This window comes from Pseudophryne corroboree, chromosome 3 (assembly GCF_028390025.1).
Source record: "Pseudophryne corroboree isolate aPseCor3 chromosome 3, aPseCor3.hap2, whole genome shotgun sequence".
Taxonomy (NCBI): Eukaryota; Metazoa; Chordata; class Amphibia; order Anura; family Myobatrachidae; genus Pseudophryne; species Pseudophryne corroboree.
In genome coordinates, this window is record NC_086446.1 from 483,717,055 (window position 1) to 483,730,388 (window position 13,334).

The 13,334-nt window shown below is 46.9% G+C and overlaps 1 protein-coding gene across 1 annotated transcript in view; it reads left to right on the plus strand.

The window, feature by feature from the left end:
* Window positions 1-1,059: 1,059 nt before the first annotated feature.
* The window catches only part of RAB11FIP4 (RAB11 family interacting protein 4), a 123,531-nt gene continuing 111,256 nt past the window's right edge, over window positions 1,060-13,334 (plus strand). The window contains exon 1 of the mRNA XM_063960858.1: window positions 1,060-1,337. Within this exon, the coding sequence (XP_063816928.1) occupies window positions 1,179-1,337 (159 nt within the window). The 5' untranslated portion in view covers window positions 1,060-1,178. The remainder of the gene's footprint in view (window positions 1,338-13,334) is intronic.

Below are 13,334 nucleotides of genomic sequence, written 5' to 3' on the forward strand. Positions count from 1 at the left end.
ACGGCAGACAACGTGCCCCTTTTTACACATTACGATAGACAGCATCCCCTTTTTACACATTACGGCAGACAGCATCCCCTTTTTACACATTAGTAAGACATGGGATCCAATTTAATTGTATGTGATCTGCCCCTGAAACTATTGCTACAAGCTTGTTTTTGAGTCACCACTCCCATTACCTCCCACAAATGCTCCCTGACTGTCAATCACTTTGTGAATAAATCAACACCACTATCCCCATTGCGGCACATGCGCAGTGTGGCTTAGACGCACGTACAGAGTCATAAAATCGCTCCATGGCAGACAACATCCACATTGCGTCCATCTCTGAATCAGGCCCTCTGCTCAACCGATCCTCCATCTCCCTCCTCTTTTTCTCTGCTCACACTACCCTCTGTCTTTTCTATCTCTCTCTGCTCCCACCTTCTTCTATCTCTCTCCTCTGTAAACTTGCTCACACTTCCCTCTGTCTCCTCCACCTCTTTGATCCCTTCTTCTATCTCTCGCCTCTCTATCCCTGCTCACATAATTCTCTCCATGTTCACACTTCCTTCTGTCTCCTCTACCTCTCCCTGCTTCCACCTTCTATCTCTCGCCTCTCTATCCCTATTCACATCATTCGCTCTCTGCTCACACTTCCCTCTGTGTGTATTCTCTACCCCTTTCTCTTTCTGCTCACACCTGCCTCTATATATATCTTCTCTCTGATTGCTTACATCTCTATCCATCTTTGTCCTACACTACATATATCTTTCTCCCTCAGCACACACATCCTACAACAATCTTTCTAGCCTCCATCTCAATCCCTCTCTCTCTCTCTCTCTCTGCTCACACATCACTCCACCTATTTCTCATCAGTACCCCTTTCTATCTTTTATCACCTCTCTTCATCTTTTTCTCCTCAAATCCCCCCCCCCCCTCTCCACCACCACTACCACCACTTTCACCTCCCTCCAGCTCTCCTCTCTCTCTCTCTCTCTCTCTCTCTCTCTCTCTCTGCTCACACCACCTCCTCTCTCCCTCTATGCTCACACCCCCACCATCGCTCTCATTTATCCCTCTTTCTCTGCTCCCACCTCCCTCTCTCTGTCAGGCTCTTCTTGATGTCACACATTGTACTATAGAGGGGAGCTGATGATGGCGGCTGTATCCAGTCTCTTTTCTGTATAGTCTCCCTGATGGAAAGAGGAGGCAGTTGCCCAGAGGACCAGGGTCATGTCCTACAGATTGTACAGAAGCTCAGAGAGGTCTTTGACGTGTGTGATGAGGATGCTGATGGAGTGATCAATGTGGAGCATTTTATAAACCTGGGGCAGCAGTTTGCTCATGGAGATGAGGTGAGACAATGATTGAGATTATTGTTATGGTTTTTATTAACCCAGTCATAACTAGACCTGCAGTCCTCTTACCCTTTTTAATATATCTGCAATTAATACAGTGCTGTATAATTAATGCTGATTAACCCTTTATTGCTGTCTCATAAACATGATCTGCACTGCCTTATTAACCACATAATAACCGGTCCTCTGAATAGGCACTGTTATGTGTTTGATATACCATCAATTCACTACAACTTTGCATTATTATTACTAATTCACCATGTAATTATCAGACTCATGATTTGCATATAATTGGACATATACAACCTCCATTTATATTTTAGATCCTCTTTTCCCAAGTCACTAATATTTATTTATGCAAAATATGTGGACTTGAACTAACTCATTTACATAAGTGTCTTATCAGAGGCACAACATATTCTGAGGTTCACAGACTTTTGCGTGGGGGTAAAAGCAGGATGACCTTATATACAGTTAAATGTCCAGTACAGTCTAACCTACTTCCACTCTAGTAACACCAATCCCTCCCTTCATTTCAGCATTACAATTTGTCGCCAAACATACTGCTCAGTTGACCCTCATTAAATTAATCATGGTAAGGGCACATCAGGACTGTGCTTGTTGCATGAGACAATTTTGGTTTGTGAAGTTTAGCCTGTTGGGATCCGGGTGCAATAATTAAACAATTAATACTGCAAAATGTCTTTCAATTAATATAGAAAATATTATATACTGTAAAATATAATCAGAAATAGACGCATAACTGCTCGTTTTACTGTTATTTATATAAAATGTGCATAAATGCTTCATTTAATGTTATTATTTGATTTTCTAATTCTCATTTCGATATATAGTGCTCACACCTCCCTCCTTAGTGTTTTACATATGAAACAAACATAACAATTAGACAAGACTAATTATTAACAAAACAGAAAAAATAGGTGAGAGCAGTTCTCTTTTTCTAGGAAAGAAGGTGTCAGTACTCCTCTAACAACATTTATATTAGCTTCCATACTATGGACAAGATCAGATGCTTATTTTATTCATGTGTGAAATTATTTCACTGATTCCTTCCTATTTATGGAACTAGTTATCACAATTAAAAATTATACAACAAGTGCCACGCCACCACCCGTGGGGAAATATAACCCTGAACCCCGAAGCGTGGCGAGCGCAGCGAGCTTGCGAGGGAACACACTGCACTTGCCGCCGATATTCTGGCTACCTGGAACCCGGTGTTAGTCTCCTGACCGCCGGGATCCCAACAGCCAGGATATAGGCCCTCATTCCGAGTTGATCGCTCGCTAGCTACTTTTTGCAGAGCAGCGATCAGGTAGTCACCGTCTCTAGGGGAGTGTATTTTCGCTTTGCATGTGTGCGAACGCTTGTGCAGCCGAGCGGGACAAAAAAGTTTTATGCAGTTTCTGAGTAGGTCTGAACTTACTCAGCCCTTGCGATCACTTCAGCCTGTCCGGTCCCGGAACTGACGTCAGACACCCGCCCTCCAAACGCTTGGACACGCCTGTGTTTTCCCTACCACTCCCTTAAAACGGTCAGTTGACACCCATAAACGCCCTCTTCCTGTCAAACTCCTTGCGATCGGTTGTGTGAATGGATTAGTCGCTAGAAGCCTTGCACAGCAACGATGCTGTTTGTACCCAACGACGCGCGTGCGCATTGCGGTGCATACGCATGCGCAGTAGTAACCTGATCGCTGCGAAAATCTGCAGTGTGCGATCAACTCGAAATAACCCCCATCATACTGAATCCATTGGGAAGACCAATCTCGGTAGTGTAAGACGATGGTTCAGGAATTTCCTATGCTTGCCTAAAGACATGAATTTCAGGGAATGCTTGAAGGTTTGAATGCTAAGAGAAAGTCCTTTTGTACAAGGTAGGGAACTGCACAAAAAGTTCTGTAACTGGCTATGGGAGCAGGCAATGAGTGTGGATGAGAGACGCAGATAATCAGCAGAGCAGGGGAGGCAAGTTAGGAGATATTTTGAGATGTCATAAATGTTGGTAAGATGTTGTTAATGGTTTTGTACAGTAGCAAAATTTAGAGAGGATACAGAAAAGTACAGACAGCCAATATAGAATGTGACAGAGCAGATGTAAGTCTGGTTAGGGGGAGACCAGAATTGCAATAGTTAATGTGGTAGATTTCTTAGGGAAATGCGGGGGGGGGGGGGGGGGGGGGGTTCTGGTTGCCTGATAACCCCCTCCTCTTGGCAAGTGGCTCAAATGATGACAACAATAGTTATGGTATATAACATAATTATGAAAGCTGCCGCCACATCATGCAGTTTATGGGGCAAAGCAGAGCTGCTGCACATGCCCAGTGGTAGCAACTTCCACCACGTTTGCTGTGTGTGTGTGTGGATCTGAGTCCTCAATCAGTGCTCTGGACCAGAGTAGCTACCAGGAAAAAAAGACAGGAGCCTTACCATGAGGTGGGAGAATGTGTGCTTAGAAAGTGCAGTACTGGTTCTATTATGCTTGTCTATTTATTATGGTTTGTTTAACCTTTTCCTGACCACTTAATTCTATTATTTAAATGTTTGATACAGCCTAAACTAGAGACCATCTAGAGTGTTAAATATTAATACTGTATTCCATACTGCTCCAATGTTCCTCAGAGCAAGAGACTGTGGACTGCATTTGGAAACCCCCCTCAAGAAATCCTGAGCTTGCCACTGGATTTTGAGCACATGTGTTGGGTGTAGTACGGCTGACCGGCGGTCTCCTGACCGGAGACCGCCGGTCAGCTAACCGACGCCGGGATCCCGGCAGCATACCGACGCCGGGATCCCGGCGGGGAGGGGCGAGTGCAGCAAGCCCCTTGCGGGCTCGCTGCGCTCGCCACGCTGCGGGCTCAGTGGCGACCTGCGGTCGCCGCGGTTCTATTCCCACTCTATGGGTGTCGTGGACACCCACGAGTGGAAATACTCCCTGTTGGTCGGCATGCCGACCATCGGGACAGTGACCCGTCGGGCTGGTGGAGGAGGTCATGTGACTGGCGGTCAGGTGACCGGCGGTCACATGAATACCACCCCATGTGTTGGGAAACTTTGAGGGGGAGATTTATCAAAGCCTAAAGAGTGATAAAGTGGAGATAGATAAAGTACTAATCAATCAGCTTCTGACATTTTAGGGTTTGTGAAAATGGCAAGAGTTGATTGGTCGGTACTAGGGAAGCCAATCCCGGGATCGGCGGGATCCTGGGATTTAGGCCCAAAAACGTCTGGGATTCAATCCCGGGATTGGAATCTCCAATACCGGGGATTGAGGGATCAGCGTTGAGTGTCCTCTCAGACGCTGCCCGAGTTCCTCCTCCTGGCTCCCAAGCTCAGTGTGACGTACAGTGAGAGGTCACGCTGCGCCGTCACATGCCGCCGGGAGAGAGAAGCTGATGTTTCCCGCCCCCGGAGTATGGTGAGTTATGTGTGCAGGGAGGGGCGAGGGGGGCGGCCACACAAGGAAACGCCAATCCCAAGTATCCCGGGATTGACCATTTTTCATAGATTTGATAGATTTTTACTTTCTCCAAGCTTTGCTAAATACCCCCCTTTATGATATATGTGAATTCTGTAAATGTTTCTTAAATGTGTGTAGTAGGATTTTGTATACAGATCTGGACATCAGTAGGGATGCATGCGCAGTGTGGCTCAGATGCATGGGCAGTGTAAATCAGATGAATGCGCAGTGTGACTCAGATGCATGGGCAGTTTGAATCGGATGCTAGCACCGTGTGACTCATGCATGGGCATTGTGAATTGGCACGCATGCAGATTGTGACTTAGATGCGTGCACAGTGTGACTCAGATGCATGTGCATCGTGAATCAAACATATGCACAGTGTAACATAGATACATGGACAGTGCGAAATGGACACATGCACAGAGGCCCTCATTCCGATTTGATCGCTAGCTGCCGTTGTTCGCTGTGTATCGATCATTTAATAAAACGGCAAAACTATGCATGCATATGGGCCGCAATGCACATGCATGGCGTACGGGTACAAAGAGCATCAGTATTTTGCATTGCTTCTAGCGACGATTCCATTCGCACAGCCGATCGCAAGGAGATTGACAGGAAGAAGGCATTTATTGGTGTCAACTGACCGTTTTCTGGGAGTGTTTGGAAAAACGCAGGCGTGTCCAGGCGTTTGCAGGGCGGGTATCTGACGTCAATTCCGAGACCTTCGTCGCAGCAATCATCGCACAGAATAAGTAACTACAGGGCTGGTCTTGTTTTGCACAAAATGTTTTTGTACCGCTCGGCTGCACAGGCGTTCACACTCTTGCAAAGCGAAAATACACTCCCCCGTGGGCGGCGACTATGCGTTTGTACGGCTGTTAAAAGTAGCTAGCGAGCGATCAACTCGGAATGAGGGCCAGTGTGACTTAGAAGCATGCGCAGTGTGACTTAGATTAATGCACAGTGTGAATCGAACGCATGTGCAGTGTGACTCAGATGCATGTGCAGCGTGAATCAAACATATGCACAGTGTGATTCAGATGCATGGGCAGTGTGAAATGGAGACATGCACAGTGTGACTTAGAAGCATGCGCAGTGTGACTCATATGCATGGGCTGTGTGAATTGGACGCATGGGCAGTGTGAATAGGCACGCATGTGCAGTGTGACTCAGATGCATGGGCAGTGTGACTGAGATGCATGCACAGCGTGAATTGGACATATACACAGTGTGACTCAGTTGCATGGGCCATGTGAAGCTGATACATGTGCAGTGTGACTTAGATGCATGCATGGTGTGCATCAGATGCATGTGCAGTGTGGCTTAGTTGCATGTGCAGTGTGGCTTGGATGCATGCGCAGTGTGATTCAGATTAATGGGCAGTGTGAATTGGCACGTGTGCGCATTGTGACTTAGATGCATGTTCAGTGTGAATCGGACGTATGGGCAGTGTAATTTGGATGCATGCGCAATGTTACTAAGATGCATGGGCAGTGTGAGTCAGCACGCATGCGCAGTGTGACTCAGATGCATAGGTAGTGCGCATTGGACATATGCAAATGCATGGGCAGCATGACTCAAATATATGCGCAGTGTGACTAAAATGCATGGGCGGTATGACTCATTTGCATGTGCAGTGTGAATCAGATGCATGCACAGTGTACTTTAGATGCATGCGCAATGTGACTAAGATGCATGAGCAGTGTGAGGCAGCACGCATGCACAGTGTGACTCAGATGCATGTGCACTGTGACTCAGATGCATGGGCAGTGTGAATCAGGCACATGCGCAGTGTGACTCAAATGTATGCGCAGTGTGAATCGGATACATGTGCAGTGTAATTTAGATGCATGCGCAGTGTGACTCGTATGCATAGGCAGTGTGACTCAGATGCATGGACAGTGTGACTCAGATGCATGCACAGTGTGACTCACATGCATGCACAGTGTGACTCACATGCATGCACAGTGTGACTCAGATGCATGGGCTGTGTGAATCGGACGCATGGGCAGTGTGAATTGGACCCATGCGCAGTAGAATATAATCAGAAATAGATGCGTAACTGCTCGTTTTACTGTTATTTATATAAAATGTGCATAAATGCTTTTATTTGATTTTCTAATTCTCATTTCGATATACAGTGCTCACACCTCCCTCCATAGTGTTTTACATATGAAACAAACATAACAATTAGACAAGACTAATTATTAACAAAACAGAAAAAATAGGTGAGAGCAGTTCTCTTTTTCTAGGAAAGAAGGTGTCAGTACTCCTCTAACAACATTTATATTAGCTTCCATACTATGGACAAGATCAGATGCTTATTTTATTCATGTGTGAAATTATTTCACTGATTCCTTCCTATTTATGGAACTAGTTATCACAATAAAAAATTATACAACAAGTGCCACGCCACCACCCGTGGGGAAATATAACCCTGAACCCCGAAGCGTGGCGAGCGCAGCGAGCTTGCGAGGGAACACACTGCACTTGCCGCCGGTGTTCTGGCTACCTGGAACCCGGTGTTGGTCTCCTGACCGCCGGGATCCCAACAGCCAGGATATAGGCCCTCATTCCGAGTTGATCGCTCGCTAGCTACTTTTTGCAGAGCAGCGATCAGGTAGTCACCGCCTCTAGGGGAGTGTATTTTCGCTTTGCAAGTGTGCGAACGCTTGAGCAGCCGAGCGGGACAAAAAAGTTTTATGCAGTTTCTGAGTAGGTCTGAACTTACTCAGCCCTTGCGATCACTTCAGCCTGTCCGGTCCCGGAACTGACGTCAGACACCCGCCCTCCAAACGCTTGGACACGCCTGTGTTTTCCCTACCACTCCCTTAAAACGGTCAGTTGACACCCATAAACGCCCTCTTCCTGTCAAACTCCTTGCGATCGGTTGTGTGAATGGATTAGTCGCTAGAAGCCTTGCACAGCAACGATGCTGTTTGTACCCAACGACGCGCGTGCGCATTGCGGTGCATACGCATGCGCAGTAGTAACCTGATCGCTGCGAAAACCCCCATCATACTGAATCCATTGGGAAGACCAATCTCGGTAGTGTAAGACGATGGTTCAGGAATTTCCTATGCTTGCCTAAAGACATGAATTTTCAGGGAATGCTTGAAGGTTTGAATGCTAAGAGAAAGTCCTTTTGTACAAGGTGGGGAACTGCACAAAAAGTTCTGTAACTGGCTATGGGAGCAGGCAATGAGTGTGGATGAGAGACGCAGATAATCAGCAGAGCAGGGGAGGCAAGTTAGGAGATATTTTGAGACGTCATAAATGTTGGTAAGATGTTGTTAATGGTTTTGTACAGTAGTCAAATTTAGAGAGGATACAGAAAAGTACAGACAGCCAATATAGAATGTGACAGAGCAGATGTAAGTCTGGTTAGGGGGAGACCAGAATTGCAATAGTTAATGTGGTAGATTTCATAGGAAAATGCGGGGGGGGGGGGGGGGGTTCTGGTTGCCTGGAAACCCCCTCCTCTTGGCAAGTGGCTCAAATAATGACAACAATAGTGATGGTATATAACATAATTATGAAAGCTGCCGCCACATCATGCAGTTTAAGGGGCAAAGCAGAGCTGCTGCACATGCCCAGTGGTAGCAACTTCCACCACGTTTGCTGTGTGTGTGTGGATCTGAGTCCTCAATCAGTGCTCTGGACCAGAGTAGTTACCAGGAAGAAAAGACAGGAGTCTTACCATGAGGTGGGAGAATGTGTGCTTAGAAAGTGCAGTACTGGGGGGGCGTGGCCTAGCATGCAAGCTAAACAGCAGCTTTCTTACTGAGCTCCCGTATACCCCGATTAATACTGGGCACCACGCATTCTCTAGGGGCTCCCTCAAACACCAAATACCCTCTGAGGTTCGCAGGTCATCCTTCAGGGTCGTGTGGTGGATGCTGCGGAGCCGGGGGACGCTTTTTAACGTCCTTGCGGGTTGCGCCCTTCCCCCCTCAGTGAAGCCAGGGGCTGGAGTTACACCTGCGACCCAGGATCGGAGCTCCGGCGGCGCGGAGCACCTTCACCACCGGGAGCTACAGCACCTGTATCCGAAGCGGCGGCCGTGGGGGACCCGGCGTCGGGCCGTGCTCTGCCCCCGTAACATCAGCGGTACCGCCTGTGAGATCGTGTGGGCGCCCCGGCCTTGACCCGCCCGGAGCGGCGCCGTGCCCTGCTGCCTGACTCCCTCTCTCCCGCACCGTACCTTGCAAGACGGGCTGTGACGGCCGCGATCGGAGCTTCGGCGCTCCGGAGCCGCCAGACGCTTGTGGCCGCCGTCTGCCTCCCTTCCGCCGGATCTTTCTGCCTCTTGTGCGGGGCGGGCTGGCGGGCGGACGCGGCTCTCTGGCCCCGCTGACAAGCCAGAAGAAGGTTAACCCGCTGCCACCACTGACGCACTGAGCTACTGCTGCTCTCCCCTGGTCCTGCTGTTCTCTCTCAGCCCTGGAGCAGCTGCTGGGTGAGAGTGTTGGTGGCGCTGCTCTCACTGTATGGGCTGCTACTGTCTGGATCTCCCTGTTACCTTTTACTAGTTACCTGCAGCTCCTACAGCACCTCTAATTGTTTCAGTATTATAGTGAGCCATACTGCCCCTGCAGGTCCACACTCAGTAGCATCTTGTGGACAACACCACAATAAATAAATAAATAAAAATAATAAGAATTACTAATTTAAAAAATAAAATAAAAATAATAAGAATAACTAAGAATACAAAGCCACCGTGTCTATCAGCACCAGAAACTCCTGCTGTCCTCTTGGGAAGAGGTGCCTGGTCACTGGCTGGACCGTGATCGGTACCCCCATCTTTCCACTTATTCCCTAAGGGACTACACCTGTGCTTTTTATTGTTCAATTGATGCTCTGAAGTGGCTATGAGGCGTACTTGAAAATCTTCATATGGCTGACCTGTCCTACTGATACTCCACCCTGTGTCTCCGGCTGGGACTCCCATTTCCTTCCTTTATCCCTGCAACTTGCCTGTCCTCTTTTTTTTTTTTTTTCTCTCACTGGCATTATGGCCCAGAAAAATAAGAAATCTCAACAGGCTTCGGCAAACTTTTTTGGGAATAAATCTAAAGGCGCTCAGAACCAAATGTCGTCCCCTGCATCTCCTTCCTCCCCTCTATCTTTGGGCACAGATATCGACCCACAGATTCAAGCAGTTATGACGGGGCTCCTTGAAGGTGTTCAAACGGCCTTTAAACAAGAACTTTCTAAGGCAATCTCAGAATTCAGACTAGAAATTATGTCTCTTGGCGACAGGACGGACTCTTTGGAAACAAAGACGGATGATCTATGCCGGTCGCAACAGCGGTTTAATACGGAACTCACGAGGCTCCATGAGGAAGTTGAACTGTTGAAGGAACGGCAAGAGAACCAAGAGAATCGTTCTCACCGTAATAATCTCAGAATACGCAACGTGATGGAGACGATTCAGAGTTCCGCATTGCCGGCCTTTTTACAAGACCTTTTTCAATCTTTAGTGCCGGACCTTACAGACAAGGAATGTCTCTGTGATAGGGCACACAGAGCCCTGCGCTCTAAGCCTTCTGCTTCTCAACTACCTAGAGACATAATAGTCCGCCTTCATTACTATAGATCGAAAGAAAGAATCCTATCTGCAACTCGGGACGTCCAGATATCTTTCCGGGAGATGCAATTGCAAATCTTTCAAGATCTAGCCCCGTCGACACTCCAGAAACGCCGGGATCTTCAACCGGTTACGAAACTCCTTCGTCACCACCAAATAAGATACCGTTGGGGATTCCCTTTTATGTTGCAAGTCTTTGCCAAGAACTCAGTTTATGCTGTTAAAACTTTATCGCAAGGACAGGAGCTGCTATCTAAACTGGATCTCCTTCCAGAAGCGACCACTGTTCCCTCCTCTGCCGCTGTTTCTCCAAAACCTCAACGTTCCAGACCACCGCTCCCTGAATGGTCGAGAGTGACTCGTACCCAGAACTCAGACTGTGCTTCTACCTAAAACCTGAGGTTACCTTCTGACCTATGTCCCTCTTCATATAAGGTTACTTGATATGTCCGATGATTTCTTTATATAGTGGACAGGCTTGTCCTCACCTTCATTTGGACCCAACTCATATTATCCTTTTTCAGTATTAATGTTGGATGTTAAGCTTTATATGTTATTATGTTCTTAACCCTATAATTAGTGTCCCCCGGAAAAGTGTTACGGCTGGGACATGTTGCTACTGTTATTTTTGTCTCCCCTTACCTCCCCCTCCCCTCCTTTACTCCTTCTCCCTTCCCTCATTCCCTCTCCCTTCCCTCCCCCCAGTCACCAGATTGTTACAGGTGTAAGGCCCCATTGCAGGGCTTGGTTTTGATGTTCCGACACATGTCGGATTGTTAAGGATCAGGTTTACAATGCCATGTTATATACTTCTTCCACGACCCCCATGCACCCTCTTTTGATGTTTCTTGTTATTCATATTCAGATTTTAGTTACGGTCCCACAAACGAACCTTTCTTTACAGGGTTTTTGCCTTTGTTGGCGCCTTTGCTTATTTCGTCTTTCTCTTGTTTCTTTTCTTTGATATTCTTCTCTCCTTTTCTCATTCCACCTGCTCCTGCGGGATGGTCCCCGAGAGGTTTGGTATTCATTCAGGGTTTTTTCTTATTGTGTTTTCTGCATAGCGACCCGATTATTGTTATCCCATGGCCCTTAAGTTGTTATCTGTCAACGTAAATGGACTCAACTCACCCAAAAAACGCACCATTTTGCTGAGCGCTTGCAGAAGGGAGAGGGCCGATATTGTGTTTCTTCAAGAGACTCACTTTACGGGCCTTCACTCGAAACTTCAGGGTAAACAATTGACTCAATCCTTTTTTGCATCCGCTAACTGTAAAAAATGGGGTGTCGCTGTTCTAATACATCGTAAAATTCCTTTTGTACACATTAAAACAGTGACCGACCCAGAAGGGCGCTATATAATGGTTGTTGGCACTCTGCGCTCTGTAACCTTGACCTTTATTTCAGTTTATGCCCCTAATCAAGACCAATCTCAGTTCTTCCAATCATTGTTTCGACATGTTGGTAGGATCGCTCAAGGACATATAATCTTAGGGGGAGACTTTAATGCTGTACTTGACCCTCATGTTGATAGATCTACCCCCGCTCCCCGTAAGACAGCCGCTCCCTTAATTAAGGCCTCTCGTACCCTTCTCTCTTCCCTCCAACAGTATAACTTCTGTGACTCCTGGCACCTAAAACATGCCCTAGCAAAAGACTACACTCATTTCTCTGCTCCACACCAGCTTTACTCCCGTATCGATATGATACACATATCCCAATCTTTAACGTCCCTGCTCGCAGATGCCGGGATTGTCCCATTCACGTGGACTGATCACTCAGGAACATATATTTTATTAGACATATACGATGCCCCCAGGCGAGATCGAAAATGGCGCCTGAACGATTCTATTCTACAGCACCCATCCACCCAAGCTGAAATAAGGGTAGCCATTCAGCATTACTTTGTAGAAAACGCCTCTCACGTCATCTCCCCTGGAATAATCTGGGAGGCACATAAGGCCACACTTAGGTGCCAATTGATGGCCAAGTCCTCTGCCATTCGGAGGAAAACTGCACAGGAAATAGCGTTGCTTGAATCTCAAATTGCCACTTTGACTTCCCAGCATAAACAATCCCCATGTACCGCTTTACTCCAACGCATAGATAATCTTAAGGGTCAATTAAATACTCTTCTCTCCCACCGGGCAGCAATTATTTTACAAAAATTGCACCAACGTTTTTATGACAAAGCTTATAAGATTGATGCTGTCCTGGCGAACAAACTGAGACGAAAACGAGCATTAGGTTCAATTGATAAATTATACTCTAACAAATTGGGGTCCCTTACTTATGATCCTAAGGTAATGGTGGACGAACTTAAAGACTATTATGAATCACTTTATAACCATTATGTCAAAACTACAGGCCTATTTCCTTGCTAAATGCCGACCTAAAGATATACGCCAAGGTTTTGGCTTCTCGATTGGCTCCTCTTCTTCCACACCTGATTCACCCAGATCAGGTGGGTTTTATACCAGGGCTCCAAGCGCCTGACAACACTAGAAGAACTATTGATCTAATTCATTCTATCAATAAACAGAAATCGCCTGCAGTTATACTGGCATTAGACGCCGAGAAGGCGTTTGACCGAATTTCATGGTCTTTTGCCTTTGAAGTTCTACAAAAATTTGGCATTTCTGGAAGATTCTATGAGGGGATCTCAGCATTGTACCGTTCCCCTTCAGCGAGGGTCTCTGTCAACCAATCCTCCTCTTCTACCTTCGGGATTGCTAACGGTACCAGACAGGGTTGCCCGCTTTCACCCCTGATATTTGCTTTAATAATGGAACCTCTAGCTGCGAGGATCCGCTGTAATGCGGCGATCACGGGGGTCAAGGCCGGCCTCAAAGAACATAAAATAGCATTATACGCGGATGATGTTCTAATCTCTCTTTCTGACCCTGCCCATTCTATGGCGCCAC